At 39.0% G+C, this 15501-nt stretch overlaps 1 protein-coding gene across 1 annotated transcript in view; it reads right to left on the bottom strand.

Moving 5' to 3' along the window:
- The window catches only part of LOC139764510 (uncharacterized), a 64279-nt gene extending 50901 nt beyond the window's left edge, over positions 1 to 13378 (bottom strand). The window contains exons 1-2 of the mRNA XM_071691138.1: positions 13348 to 13378; positions 6094 to 6205 (exon numbers count right to left, since the gene is read on the bottom strand). Of these exons, the coding sequence (XP_071547239.1) occupies positions 6094 to 6153 (60 nt within the window). The 5' untranslated portion in view covers positions 6154 to 6205; positions 13348 to 13378. The remainder of the gene's footprint in view (positions 1 to 6093; positions 6206 to 13347) is intronic.
- Positions 13379 to 15501: the final 2123 nt, after the last annotated feature.

Below are 15501 nucleotides of genomic sequence, written 5' to 3'. Positions count from 1 at the left end.
CCCTCCCATATCATACTTGATCTCCATTTCCCACATCAGTAAGGTAGCTCCAGGAAACGACAAAAAAATATAATAATAATAATAATAATAATTAATTGGCCCTTTCAGTCTGCTGCTAGTAGTATATACCTCTGAATGTCTGCGCATCTCATTCAGCAATGTAAAAGAATTCAATCAATGCACAGCTGTATCTGTATTATCCAGTCCCACTATACAATAACACTATCAAATTCTTGGTACAATTCTTATGAATAAAAGCCTATCATGTGCAGGTGCTCCTGGTCTTTATACAAGAGAATGTTTGTAAACAGACATCAATAAAGTCGTCCAATAAAGATACAAACTAGTTTAAACATGCTTACAGGGCAATCAATGTTAAGGAATTAAAGGGTAGAATATTAAATAGTATAACAATAAAGGTGATTTATGGGTGTTCAATATAACACAAATGTATCATATCTCATTTGCATATGAGAGTATGAATATCTTATATTCACAAAAGTATCATATCTCAGTTGCATATGAAAGTGTGAATATCTTATACAGACAGGAATACAGGTGCACCTTTTTTTGTAAAGCTACCTACCACAACAAAAACAATTTCCCAGCATTATCCAGGCATATGAGTGGTCAAGTTTTCAAAACAAACTTGCTTTAGTTCCTCCTCTTCTCACAGTCGTAAAGCATGGAGTTAAACTGAGTCACTGAGAACATAATCAAGGTTATCATCAATTGGGGGTTTGCTTATCTAATGCTTACTGCGCACCAACACATAGTAAACATAATGAGAAGGGTCTCTCTCCCATTTCCTCAGTTGTTATCAACTCCACTTGAATATAAATCTAATGATAGTTACTACAAAAGAATTTGGTTTCATTAAATGCTTACAAATTTAGGAACCTGACACTTTTTGCAATTCCATTAATACCGAAACTGTCAAATTTTCATGGTAAGGAAAACTTTTGTTCTGGATGTTGAAGGGTTAAATGGAAAAGCATTCTCCATCTTCACATATGTCAGCTACCTGAGATGCAATACCATCTTTGGAAAAGACAGATGAGAAAAGGCTTTCATGATAAGATGCATTTCCTCTCAGTTGTTTATTTACTCCACTTGAATATAAATCTAATGATAGTTACTCAAGTAACAGCAAAGCTTATCCTAAAAGAACCTGGTTCCATTACATGCTTATGTATAAAGAACCTGACACTTTCTGCAATTTCATTAATACTGATACCATCAAATTTTTATGGAAGGGAAACATTTTGTTCTGGATGTTGAAGGGCTAAATGGAAAAGCATTCCCCATCTTCACATATGTCAGCTAGCCAAGATGCAATGCCATCTTTGAAATAGACAGATGAGAAAAGACTTTCCCCAAAAGATCCACTTTTCTTAATCATGTGGATCTTACTCTCATTAACATCATAATGGTGAGCAACTACTGAAGCACTATATTCAAGTTCAAGTTCATTCAGTGCCTTGAACAGGTTCAACTTGGATGCTAAGGCATAATGGTGATTGGTTCAAGAGGGAACAAGCACAGAAATAAGAGTGGCAAAAATGCATCATTACTCTTTGAATGCTACAAAGAATTGATGCTGTGGACAGCCTGTATGCACAGCATCAGCACCCCGTGGCATGCAGCCAGCTGGGCTCATGTTATACTGCCACAGCTCATATAAAAAAATATATATAATATATATATATAAACTGCAGAAGCTGGTGACTGAGTTTGGTAAAGTGTGTGAAAGAAGAAAGTTAAGAGTAAATGTGAATAAGAGCAAGGTTATTAGGTACAGTAGGGTTGAGGGTCAAGTCAATTGGGAGGTAAGTTTGAATGGAGAAAAACTGGAGGAAGTAGTGTTTTAGATATCTGGGAGTGGATCTGGCAGCGGATGGAACCATGGAAGCGGAAGTGGATCATAGGGTGGGGGAGGGGGCGAAAATCCTGGGAGCATTGAAGAATGTGTGGAAGTCGAGAACATTATCTTGGAAAGCAAAAATGGGTATGTTTGAAGGAATAGTGGTTCCAACAATTTTGTATGGTTGCGAGGCGTGGGCTATGGACAGAGTTGTGCGCAGGAGGGTGGATGTGCTGGAAATGAGATGTTTGAGGACAATGTGTGGTGTGAGGTGGTTTGATCGATTAAGTAACGTAAGGGTAAGAGAGATGTGTGGAAATAAAAAGAGCGTGGTTGAGAGAGCAGAAGAGGGTGTTTTGAAATGGTTTGGGCACATGGAGAGAATGAGTGAGGAAAGATTGACCAAGAGGATATATGTGTCGGAGGTGGAGGGAACGAGGAGAAGTGGGAGACCAAATTGGAGGTGGAAAGATGGAGTGAAAAAGATTTTGTGTGATCGGGGCCTGAACATGCAGGAGGGTGAAAGGAGGGCAAGGAATAGAGTGAATTGGATCGATGTGGTATACCGGGGTTGACGTGCTGTCAGTGGATTGAATCAGGGCATGTGAAGCGTCTGGGCTAAACCATGGAAAGCTGTGTAGGTATGTATATTTGCGTGTGTGGACGTGTATGTATATACATGTGTATGGGGATGGGTTGGGCCATTTCTTTCAACTGTTTCCTTGCGCTACCTCGCAAACGCGGGAGACAGCGACAAAGCAAAAATATATATATATATATATATATATATATATATATATATATATATATATATATATATTATATATTATATATATTATATATATATATATATATATATATGGTCAGGGAGAATGGTTTGGTAAACAGAGAAGATGCAGTGAAAGTTTTGTGGAAGATGAAAGCTGGCTAGGCAGCAGGTTCGGATGGTAATGCAGTGGAATTTATAAAAAAAAAGAAGGGGGTGGCTGTGTTGTTGATTGGTTGGTAAGGATATTCAAAGTATGTATGGATCATGGTGAAGTGCCTCACGATTGGTGGAATGCATGCACAGTGCCATTGTACAAAGGCAAAGGGGATAAAGGTTAAGTGTTCAAATTACAGAGGTATACGTTTGTTGAGTATTCCTGGGAAGTTATATGGTAGGGTACTGATTGAGGAGGTAAAGGCATGTACAAAGCATCAGATTGGGGAAGAGCAGTGTGGTTTAAGGAGTGGTGGAGGATGTAAGGATCAAGCATTTGCTTTGAAGAATGTATGTGAGAAATACTTGGAAAAACAGATGGATTTGTATGTAGCATTTATGGATTTGGAAAAGGCATATGATAGAGTTGATAGAGATGCTTTGTGGAAGGTTTTAAGAATACATGGTGTGTAGGGTAAGATGCTAGAAGCAGTGAAAAGTTTTTACCAAGGATGTAAGGAATGTGTACCAGTAGGAAGAGAGGAGAGTGACTGGTTCCCAGGGAATGTCAGTTTGCGGCAGGTGTACGTGATGTCCCCATGGTTGTTTAATTTGTTTATGGATGGGGTGGTTAAGGAGGTGAATGCAAGAGTTTTGGAGAGAGGGGCAAGTATGCAGTTTGTTGTGGATGAGAGGGCCTGGGAAGTGAGTCAGTTGTTGTTCGCTGATGATAGCACTGGTGGCTGATTCGAGTGAGAAACTGCAGAGGTTGGTGACTGAGATTGGTAAAGTGCGTGAAAGGAAAAAGTTGAGAGTAAATGTGAATAAGAGCTAGGTTACTAAGTTCATTATGGTCGAGGGACAAGTTAATTGAGAGGTAAGTGTGAATGGAGAAAAACTGGAGGAAGTGAATGAAGTGTTTTAGATATCTGGGAGTGGACTTAGCATGTATTCCCTGCGTGTCGTAAAAGGCGACTAAAAGGGGAGGGAGCAGAGGGCTGGAAATCCTCCCCTCCAGTTTTTACTTTCCCAAAAGATAGAACAGAGAAGGGGGCCAAGTGAGAATATTCTCTCTAAGGCTCAGTCCCCTGTTCTTAATGATACTTTGTTGATGCAGGAAATGGCTAATATGTATGAAAAAAAATATATAAATAGGGTTATAAAGATAACCATACAAAATATAATAATGCAATTAACACAGATCTGACCCCAATGGAGTAAGGTGGTTCAACTAACATCAGAAATAAGTGTGATAAGCGGCTCAACAAACAGAAGATGAAGCTGCTATAAGATTACATAAGAGTTGCATTTTTGCAAGTATGTCTTGAGAGTCAAGCAAACTTCCAAAATTTTATGAAAATTAAAGAAATATAGACCAAAATCATAATGCATTCAGTGTTAATTAATGTTAAGCATGCATTCTTTAAAAAGTAATGGCAAATGAATGAAATCACAGCAATTATCTGGACAGCATACACAGTTAGGTTGGGCGCAATTACAAAAAGATAACTAAGAGGGGGTAAAGTACATTGCATGAAAGAAAAGGTTAGCATAAAAAATAAAATATATGATGTGGGAGGAAAGTTGTTAGAAGCAGTGAAAAGTTTTTATCGAGGATGTAAGGCATGTGTACGTGTAGGAAGAGAGGAAAGTGATTGGTTCTCAGTGAATGTAGGTTTGCGGCAGGGGTGTGTGATGTCTCCATGGTTGTTTAATTTGTTTATGGATGGGGTTGTTAGGGAGGTAAATGCAAGAGTCCTGGAAAGTGGGGCAAGTATGAAGTCTGTTGGGGATGAGAGAGCTTGGGAAGTGAGTCAGTTGTTGTTCGCTGATGATACAGTGCTGGTGGCTGATTCATGTGAGAAACTGCAGAAGCTGGTGACTGAGATTGGTAAAGTGTGTGGAAGAAGAAAGTTAAGAGTAAATGTGAATAAGAGCAAGGTTATTAGGTACAGTAGGGTTGAGGGTCAAGTCAATTGGGAGGTGAGTTTGAATGGAGAAAAACTGGAGGAAGTGAAGTGTTTTAGATATCTGGGAGTGGATCTGGCAGCGGATGGAACCATGGAAGCGGAAGTGGATCATAGGGTGGGGGAGGGGGCGAAAATTCTGGGGGCTTTGAAGAATGTGTGGAAGTCGAGAACATTATCTCGGAAAGCAAAAATGGGTATGTTTGAAGGAATAGTGGTTCCAACAATGTTGTATGGTTGCGAGGCGTGGGCTATGGATAGAGTAGTGCGCAGGAGGATGGATGTGCTGGAAATGAGATGTTTGAGGACAATGTGTGGTGTGAGGTGGTTTGATCGAGTGAGTAACGTAAGGGTAAGAGAGATGTGTGGAAATAAAAAGAGCGTGGTTGAGAGAGCAGAAGAGGGTGCTTTGAAGTGGTTTGGGCACATGGAGAGAATGAGTGAGGAAAGATTGACCAAGAGGATATATGTGTCGGAGGTGGAGGGAACGAGGAGAAGAGGGAGACCAAATTGGAGGTGGAAAGATGTAGTGAAAAAGATTTTGTGTGATCGGGGCCTGAACATGCAGGAGGGTGAAAGGAGGGCAAGGAATAGAGTGAATTGGAGCGATGTGGTATACCGGGGTTGACGTGCTGTCAGTGGATTGAATCAAGGCATGTGAAGCGTCTGGAGTAAACCATGGAAAGCTGTGTAGGTGTGTATATTTGCGTGTGTGGACGTATGTATATACATGTGTATGGGGGGGGTTGGGCCATTTCTTTCGTCTGTTTCCTTGCGCTACCTCGCAAACGCGGGAGACAGCGACAAAGTATAATAAATAAATATATAAAAAATAAAATGGGGTACTATGATGGTATGGACTTTTTTGGAAAAAGAAATGAAGCTTGAATTAGTAAATATCTCAATGCACCAAGTGGTAACAGATGTAGAAGCCATAGTATATGGTGGAAGGTCAAAATGCATCAATGAAGATACTGGCATAAGTGTAAGTTATGTGGAGAGTAGAGATTTTCTACACAAGCTCTCCTGCAATACAATGGGGAAAGGTGTACAGAAAATGTACCATATATAAGAGGGAATAAAATCTATACAGAACAGAATGAAAGATGAACTTTGCAGTCAAAAGGGATTTCATGCAAATGTTCAGGGATGTCCAGTGAGGAATATCTAAGAATCTGAATGGATCACCTTGCTTATGGCTGACAACAAAAAAGTGTATTATGTTCACAGCATGAATTTTCTTTCTAGACAGTTCGTGATCTGACCAGTAAACCAGCACATTTGTGTTGACATGGTCTGAGGTGGTAACAAGATGACTGTCATGCTGTCCAAAACCTTACCTGAGCCAGTATCCAATGCACAGGAGAGGCATTCTGAGGGACGGGGTACATGACACGCATTTACAACCGAGGACAATGCCACCACGGCACCAAGGCACCATACAAGAAGGCACTGCAAGCAAGGAAACCAATCATCCATACAAATGACATGTTGCAGAAAAGGGCCAGAGCAAGCAAGGACCCATACATTTGTCTAAAAAAATCACAGACAATCATGCTCATTTATGTTAGAAGGGTTTTGGCTGAATAAGCAAGGTGATGCACTGAAAGTTAACAAACAGGTCATGCACAGCAAAGCTTAAAAGTTAACACAAAATATAGGAACAGCAAAAAAGACAACGAAAAATAAGTGTAGTGTTAGGTTAGTGCCAGAAAAACAGACGCACAGATTGGCTTTTACAGCTACCAGTTACTTACCTATATAATTTACTCACAATCTTTGACACAAGAGACCAATCATTAAACAACAACCCAATCCAACAGCCTGGACCCAACCTAGGCTGTGGAGGTAGAAAACCACCCCAAGACTTTACTAGGTATTTACCATGTGTTAATTTGGTATACCAACTCATGAATACCATACGAGACAAAAGTATGGAAGGACCTTTAAACTATGGGAAGAAGCTGAAGATAGTAAAAATAATCTCTGAAGTAAATACCCTTAAAGAAAGGAAGAAATAATATTCAGTTACTGACACATGTCGTTCCATAAATTATGTGATCAAGGAACAGACCCCACAAAGACAATCAAACGACATAACTTATAAAATGTTACAAAATTTTATGGGGGATCCTAGAAGGATTTCCTAACCCTTCCAGTGCTACTGACATCAGCTTATGCTCACATAGCAAGCACCATTACACACACACAATTTCCCATCACAAATTGGATTCCATGTCCATTGACTGATCAAAGATGGCATCCCAAACAAAAGATGAATCACTCAAGCTGTGTGGAGGTTTAAGAAACCCAAAAGTGACCACGGTGGGCTATCATGTACCTTTTTTAGATATCTGGGAGTGGGAGTGGGAGAGGGCGAAGGTTCTGGGAGGAATGAAGAATGTGTGGAAGGAGAAAACATTATATTGGAGAAAAAAAATTGGATTTGTTTGGAGGAATAGTAGTTCCATTAATATCATATGGTTGCGAGGCATGGGCTATAGACTGGGCTGTATGGAGGAGGGTGGATGTGTTAGAAATGAAATTTTTGAGGAAGTGGTGAAGTGGTTTGACTGAGTAAATAATGAAAGGGTAAAAGAGATGTGTGGAAAGAAAGAGTGTGGTTGAGAGAGCAGAAGAGGGTGTCTTGAAATGGTTTAGACATATGGAGAGAATGAGTAAGGAAAGATTGACAAAAAGGATACATGTGTCAGAGCTGTTTTTATCAAGGATGTAAGGCATGTGTACGTGTAGGAAGAGAGGAAAGTGATTGGTTCTCAGTGAATGTAGGTTTGCGGCAGGGGTGTGTGATGTCTCCATGGTTGTTTAATTTGTTTATGGATGGGGTAACAATTGTTAGGGAGGTGAATGCAAGAGTTTTGGAAAGAGGGGCAAGTATGAAGTCTGTTGGGGATGAGAGAGCTTGGGAAGTGAGTCAGTTGTTGTTCGCTGATGATACAGCGCTGGTGGCTGATTCATGTGAGAAACTGCAGAAGCTGGTGACTGAGTTTGGTAAAGTGTGTGTGAAAGAAGAAAGTTAAGAGTAAATGTGAATAAGAGCAAGGTAATTAGGTACAGTAGGGGTGAGGGTCAAGTCAATTGGGAGGTAAGTTTGAATGGAGAAAAACTGGAGGAAGTAAAGTGTTTTAGATATCTGGGAGCGGATCTGGCAGCGGATGGAACCATGGAAGCGGAAGTGAATCATAGGGTGGGGGAGGGGGCAAAAATCCTGGGAGCCTTGAAGAATGTGTGGAAGTCGAGAACATTATCTCGGAAAGCAAAAATGGGTATGTTTGAAGGAATAGTGGTTCCAACAATGTTGCATGGTTGCGAGGCGTGGGCTATGGATAGAGTTATGCGCAGGAGGGTGGATGTGCTGGAAATAAGATGTTTGAGGACAATGTGTGGCGTGAGGTGGTTTGATCGAGTAAGTAATGTAAGAATAAGAGAGATGTGTGGAAATAAAAAGAGCGTGGTTGAGTGAGCAGAAGAGGGTGTTTTGAAATGGTTTGGGCACATGGAGAGAATGAGTGAGGAAAGATTGACCAAGAGGATATATGTGTCGGAGGTGGAGGGAACGAGGAGAAGTGGGAGACCAAACTGGAGGTGGAAAGATGGAGTGAAAAAGATTTTGTGTGATCGGGGCCTGAACATGCAGGAGGGTGAAAGGCGGGCAAGGAATAGAGTGAATTGGATCGATGTGGTATACCGGGGTTGACGTGCTGTCAGTGGATTGAATCAGGGCATGTGAAGCATCTCGGGTAAACCATGGAAAGTTGTGTGGGGCCTGGATGTGGAAAGGGAGCTGTGGTTTCGGGCATTATTGCATGACAGCTAGAGACTGAGTGTGAACGAATGGGGCCTTTGTTGTCTTTTCCTAGTGCTACCTCGCACACATGAGGGGGGAGGGGGATGGTATTCCATGTGTGGCGAGGTGGCGATGGGAATGAATAAAGGCAGACAGTGTGAATTGTGTGCATGGGTATATATGTATGTGTCTGTGTATATATATGTGTACATTGAGATGTATAGGTATGTATATTTGCGTGTGTGGACGTGTATGTATATACATTGTGTATGGGGGTGGGTTGGGCCATTTCTTTCGTCTGTTTCCTTGCGCTACCTCGCAAACGCCGGAGACAGCGACAAAGCAAAATAAATATATACAAGTGTCAGAGATGGATGAAACAAGGAGATGCAGGAGACCAATCTGGAGGTGGAGGGATGGAGTGAAAAAGATTTTGAGCAATCTTACCACAGGGAAATGAAACACGATGTTTCCAAGTGCACTTTCATGTAAAAATCACGTCATCAGGGGAGAGACAAGAAAGAAATATAACAGTCAGTTGATACCCAATGAAAAAATGTAGCTAGGACGCCATTTGGTAAACAAGTCACTTCTTTACCAAATGTCATCCTAGCTATGTCTTTTTGTTGTATATCACCTGTTATATTTCTTTCTCGTATCTCCCTTGATGATGGGATCATCACACAAAAGTGCACTTGGGAACTTATTGTGTTTCATTTCCCTGAGGTAAGAAAGGAATTTATTTGATCACACGTTCAATTGAGCACGATATCAAATAAATTCCTTTCTTACTTTTCAAAAAAAAAAAGTAAGAAAGCAACAGAGAAGGGGGCCAGGTGAGGATATTCCCTCTAAGGCTTGGTACACTGTTCTTAACACTAACTTGCTCACGTGGGAAATAGAGAATATGTATGAAAAAATATTACATATAAATATATATATATATATATATATATATATATATATATATATATATATATATATATATATAGTTTTGAGGTTGCTATCTGAAATTGGGTTCCATCTGTATCCATAAGAACCCAAAACTCAGAGCAACTCCCATTTCCTAAAATGGGTCTTTTCGCCAAATTTTGTCTTAACCTCTTAATCCTAATCAAAAATTATAAAAATACAAAAGTACTGCAGGGTAAACAGGATATAAGGCCCAACAAACAAAAAGGATTGATTACCGTGGGGCTCCCAAGGGACCCCAGTTAACACTCAAGACTTTCCTACACACAATTTTTATGAAGCAAGTAATAAATATTATGATCAATATTTTCATGGTACTATATAGAATCAGTACTAGTTTCCAAAATCCTATCTCCCCTAATAATGCATTTCTTTAACACCAACAAGTTCATGCAACATAAAAGGGTATATGCAACTAGTTACCTCCCCCAAGACAAACACACATTGTGGTACAGTTCGTTCACTCATGAAAACCACAATCATTTAAGGCCCCTAATTATCAAATAAGTCTGACCAAACAAATCAAAAGCCCATTTACTGCATATGGAATAAGATCTTTAATCAAACCTGTCATTTGTTTTATTCACATCATTCCCAACCTACCTTACAAAGAGAAATACGATCTAAAACATTCAAATACATACCTATCACACATTAACTACCAAACTCACATATCTCTTAAGCAATACAATTGTTAAATGTCAAGAGAAAGATGATAAATGTCATGAGCTAAAATTTCTTTGACCACAAAATTCTAAACTATACAACATTTTCATATAAATACATAAAAATAAAATCAGGCTCACAGTAACATTACAGGTCAACATTCCTTGATCAATGAAAAGCATCCCAAGGGTAGCCCACATCAATTTTGCATTTTTTGTAAAATAAAAGTAGCAGGGATAACTACTGATATTATAAACATGCTTTCATGCACACATGTACCTATAAACATACATGACCAACCACAGAGGCCACTCAGCAATTGTATCAGCTACAATTTGATTTGTCAAACAAAATCATGCCAGCATTATACATTCACTTCTCTATTTCATTTGAATGCAGGATTCATGTTTTTGACACCCTAACAAAATGATATACAGGACAATATTTTTCCGCTAATCTTTTTTTACCAACATACTACAATGTGAACAATTCAAGATTTCTGTAATATGTAACACGTCAAAATATCAAATATACAGTCACAATAACAAATGGCAACTCTGACATGTTTTAACACTGAAACAAGCATGAAACTTAAATGAAATTATGAATATAGATTGATTACTCACCAAAGGCGGCATTCTATGGGGAATACTATGCACTCCTACCAATGCCTGCTTCTTAACAATAAGCCAACATGTAAGCCTACCTTACTTTATGCTGCCACCTGATACACAGTAAGCTATTAACTGTTATGGCAATCAGGGCTGAGTACAGTAAATGGACTTATCTTCTCTTCACCATTTTCAATCACAAAAAGAATTGTGTAACTTTACTAATTAATTCTGGTTTCCATCAAACATGCATTTCACAGATCACTGTCCTCTTCACATACACTTTTTCATTTCAGCCTTCCATAAAGAATCAAATCAGGTTACTTTCAACACATATAGATAATCAATTACTAGTTTTCTAATGATATTCAAAAATCAAAATCTTGAGGCACTAAACATCACAAAATATCACTACTGTGAGCCACCTCCATGTGGCCGGCAGCTTACCCAGACTGTGGCAGATGGGCAGCAAGCCAGGAGTTTGAGTTCCTGACACGTCACACCCAAGACCTTCACCCATGCCAACTACTCCAACACCAATCTTCCCATAAACTACCATGAATTACCACCAAACAACATGGAGTTCATTCCTCACAAGGGGCTTGATTAAATACTTTAGATTCCATGAGAATATGCAAAAAAAAAAAAAAAAATGTAATGAAACAAATCAGGAAAAGAATTCATTAGCTTGGCTGTCCTGCCACATTTATTACGACCAAGGATAAATTCTTGAACACATTCCAGCTTACATGTTACTTCAACCAGTTCTTAACATCATTTGTGAACTTTGTTGAAAAATCTGGCTAAAAGTTACACTCATGCCAAATACTGGGAAACTGGAATAACAATTCAAAGATATGAGAAAAGGCCTGTTACTGACTCAATACTCTTTTGTAACTATTATACATCAGAGCAATTAAATATCTCAAAGTCCTATACATAAACCCAAAAGACAATATTTTGGAAATACTTTACATACAAGAGGACACTAACTGGAATGGTTCGACAACGATGTCACCTTTAACTTGGTATGTAACCCAAACACAACACGTCACAGTAAGAGTACAACAAAAGTACAGACACAATTCTGAGTTATGGCTTTGGAGAAAAACTACATCAGACTGTAGTACCAAGTGACATATGAACAAGTACCAGCTGCAACAAACTGACATCATCATTACATCACATCCCCAAGCCAGAGTAACAGTACAAAGCAAAGACATAACCATGTAATCAGTAATAAAGCATTGTTAATGCAACCAGACATGATCATCATACTATGAGACAATACCCTACGCTCATAATCTTTTACACAAGCCAATGACCAACACAAAAACAGATAATCCTTGACTTAATGTAATCCTTTGTGACACATGAGCCTTTACAACCTAATCAAATCACCAATCTACCTTAACTAGTTACAAGAGCCACTGACCACAACCTCACCCAATAACCAAAATCCCTTCACCAGCACAACAAGAGCCAATGTCTACTATTACAATCTAGCCTATCACTAATCTACCTTAATTCGTGCCACCAAAGCCATTGACATATACTACAAATAGACCTAATCACAAATCTATCTTCACCAGTGCCAGTGACTCAATAAAAACTATCAACACCAGTGTCACAAAAGCTAATGACTGCCAATACAACTGCATCCAAAATCAAAATACCTTCACCAGTGTTACTAGAGCTAATAACAGCCACTACAACCTCACCCAATCCCCAAAAGACTTTTACCAGTGCCAGACGAGCCACTAAATGCCCCTACAAACTCGCCCAGTTCGAGACGGGGTAACACAAGTGTAAAACTATCTCCAAAATCAAACCAGTCACAGGATCCACTGACTACCACCACAACCTGATAATAATCAATCAACCCTTTTCAGTGCTACAAGAGCCATTGACTACCACAACAACCTCATCAAATCAACGACTCACCCTCTGCAGTGTCACAAGAGCCACTGACTGCCACCACAACCTGACTCAGACATCAACCTACCCACACCAATGCCAATGACTGCCACCGTTACGAGACTCAGACATCAACCTACTCTCACCAGTGCCAATTACTACTACCACAACCTAATTCAGAAATCAACTTACTCACACCAGTGCCAATGACTGCCAAAACAACCTGACGATCATTACATCATGTTCGCTGACAGTGGCTGGCGGTGCCCTACCCACACCTACGTCATACATCTGACATTTGCAGCCTCACCATCATGGACACTACCCGTGCTGTCTCCTTAATCTAAAAATTGTCCTGTAGAAATGCGAGTAGCAAGGATAAGACTTTGGCATGTAACAACTTAAATGCGCCAAAGCCTAGAAGGCCGATGTCAGCTATGGAATGCGTCTTCTGAGGTACCCCTTGTCAGGCCCTTCTACTTCAATACCTACGATTTAATTTATCTTTCACTATACACAACGCCAACCATGAGGACTTGATGCACTTTCTCAACTAAATCCAGTCATGATAACTATTAGGAAAGCTCGTAAACACAGCAAAAATATACCGGGTACCATACCAGCGGCAGATGGGAGAAAATTCCAAATATGGTGCGATCACGAGAATTATCAAGTTATTCACTTGCTATTACTTCAAAGTCGTTTCCTAAAAGAAAATTTATAGGTATTCGCTTGTGTAAAACTATGCTTAATGCTGAAAATTAAAGATTACCGGAAACTGTAATAAATAATCTTTTTATTAGTGAATCGCAAACCCGGGGATTTTAACTTTAAATGGCTGATGCGCATTTCCATGCCTTTCTTGCCACTATTCAAATATTTAAATGATTTTACTGCAACCCTTATGTATAACTATTTGCACTATAACATTTCAATAATCAAAATTCATTTTTTTTTCTGAATTTTCCATATATAAAAGTATTTTGTACAGCAATAAATCTAATAAAATTCAATCGATATACTGCATGCAGAAACATAGGTAAGGGCGTCCCTGAGGTACAACAACCCAAGCCTCTTTCGACATCATAATTTACGTAACACTGTGGTGGCACACGAAGAATATCATTATGGACAATAACAACAATCATAATCGTTCTGTGACCTTACAAATGCCAACCTATAGGTGAGATATGTGATACTCTCGTTTACTGAATCCGTTCGCGCTACTTATATCTCGCAGGAAGCGCTTGTGTCTTCCGACTATAGAACGTAATAATGTATCTACCAAATGTGTACCAGTGTCCTCGTGAATGATGTTGGTACAGCCCAGAGCTCCATGAGCGAAGGACGAACATGCGGGATGTGTCATAACCATCTCCCACCCTGGCCAAACACCCGATACTATTTTGATAAGTTTAATATCGGTCATCATAAACAATACATTATGAAACTTTTTCTTCGATCGTCATCTAATGCTTGTTAACTATATATTTCAAGGGAAAGCCAAGCAAAAAGTAAAACTACACACAAAAATAATTGTTTAAAGAAAAAGAGGAAGAAACATCACATGGTGACATTTACAGCGTTGAGGAACGAGCAGACCGGCACGACAAATGATTTTTTCATTCATTGCGTCTAATAGGGTACGTTTTGTATATATATATATATATATATATATATATATATATATATATATATATATATATATATATATATATATAAACTGGTATAGGCTGATGATATCTAACCATTTTATTTATCTTTACGATACTCAAAACTTTCCCAAAGCGGGGGCCGGACGTTGGCAGCACTGGGAACATGGTGCCAGAGTAACATTTACTTACCATACTACCTACTGACTTTCATACTACATATATATGCATGTAAACATATGAAAAATTTAACCTCCACATGTATCGCTTTCATCTGTAAAGAAAACTCAATACTATCCAATTATCTTGTTAATCTTACAAGAAGAAATTTTCTGTTGAGTGGCAGCGAGAGCATTCGTTGTTTTCTGTGTGATTAATGCAAGGTTGGATTGGAACAGTCTGACTCCCTAGCCTAAACTCTGGCATAAACGTGCCTACTCTCACACACGCACTTAACACACCCACAAGAGAGCATCATAAAGATTGTACTATGATTAAAAAAGCTGAATTACAGGGAAAGGTTAGAGGCCTTAAATTTGTCCCCTCTAGAAGAAGGAAAGGGTAAAAGGTGACCTGATCAAAATCCTTAGCTTTTAAATCTATTTGATGATGTCAACGGGAAAGCTTCTTCATATGATGTACGGTTACAGCAAGATAGAGGGCACAACTATAGATAAAGAAATGTACAACAGAGAATGTAATAAAAGTACTTTTATTCTTTACTGCAAAAGTGGACAGCATACAGATGTTAAAAAGTTGTGCGATAACAAAGTTCAAGAAATGGGGCCCCATTAGTGGAAGTCCCCCCACCCCCACATACAGTACAAACAGATTAGTACAAACGGGTAATTACGAAAGTAATTACAAAATTATAGAGTAATACCTACAACACAAATCGGTATATTCATAAAAGTTAGCTACATACAAGCATGCCTCTCATATGTGTAAGGGAAAATATTCATGCAGGAAAGGACAAGAGTTTGTAGTTTCCTAAAAACGTTAACAAACAACAAACCATGCATGAAATATATCAACTAGTCAAAGGTTTAAACACTGAAAAACAAGTGTGTAAGATGCATTTTATAATGAATCTGTGAGTGAAATGCACTAGGAGCATACACG

Source organism: Panulirus ornatus, chromosome 50 (assembly GCF_036320965.1).
Source record: "Panulirus ornatus isolate Po-2019 chromosome 50, ASM3632096v1, whole genome shotgun sequence".
Classification (NCBI taxonomy): Eukaryota; Metazoa; Arthropoda; class Malacostraca; order Decapoda; family Palinuridae; genus Panulirus; species Panulirus ornatus.
Note: the sequence above shows the minus strand (reverse complement) of the source record. Positions and strands in the feature narration are given on the sequence as shown.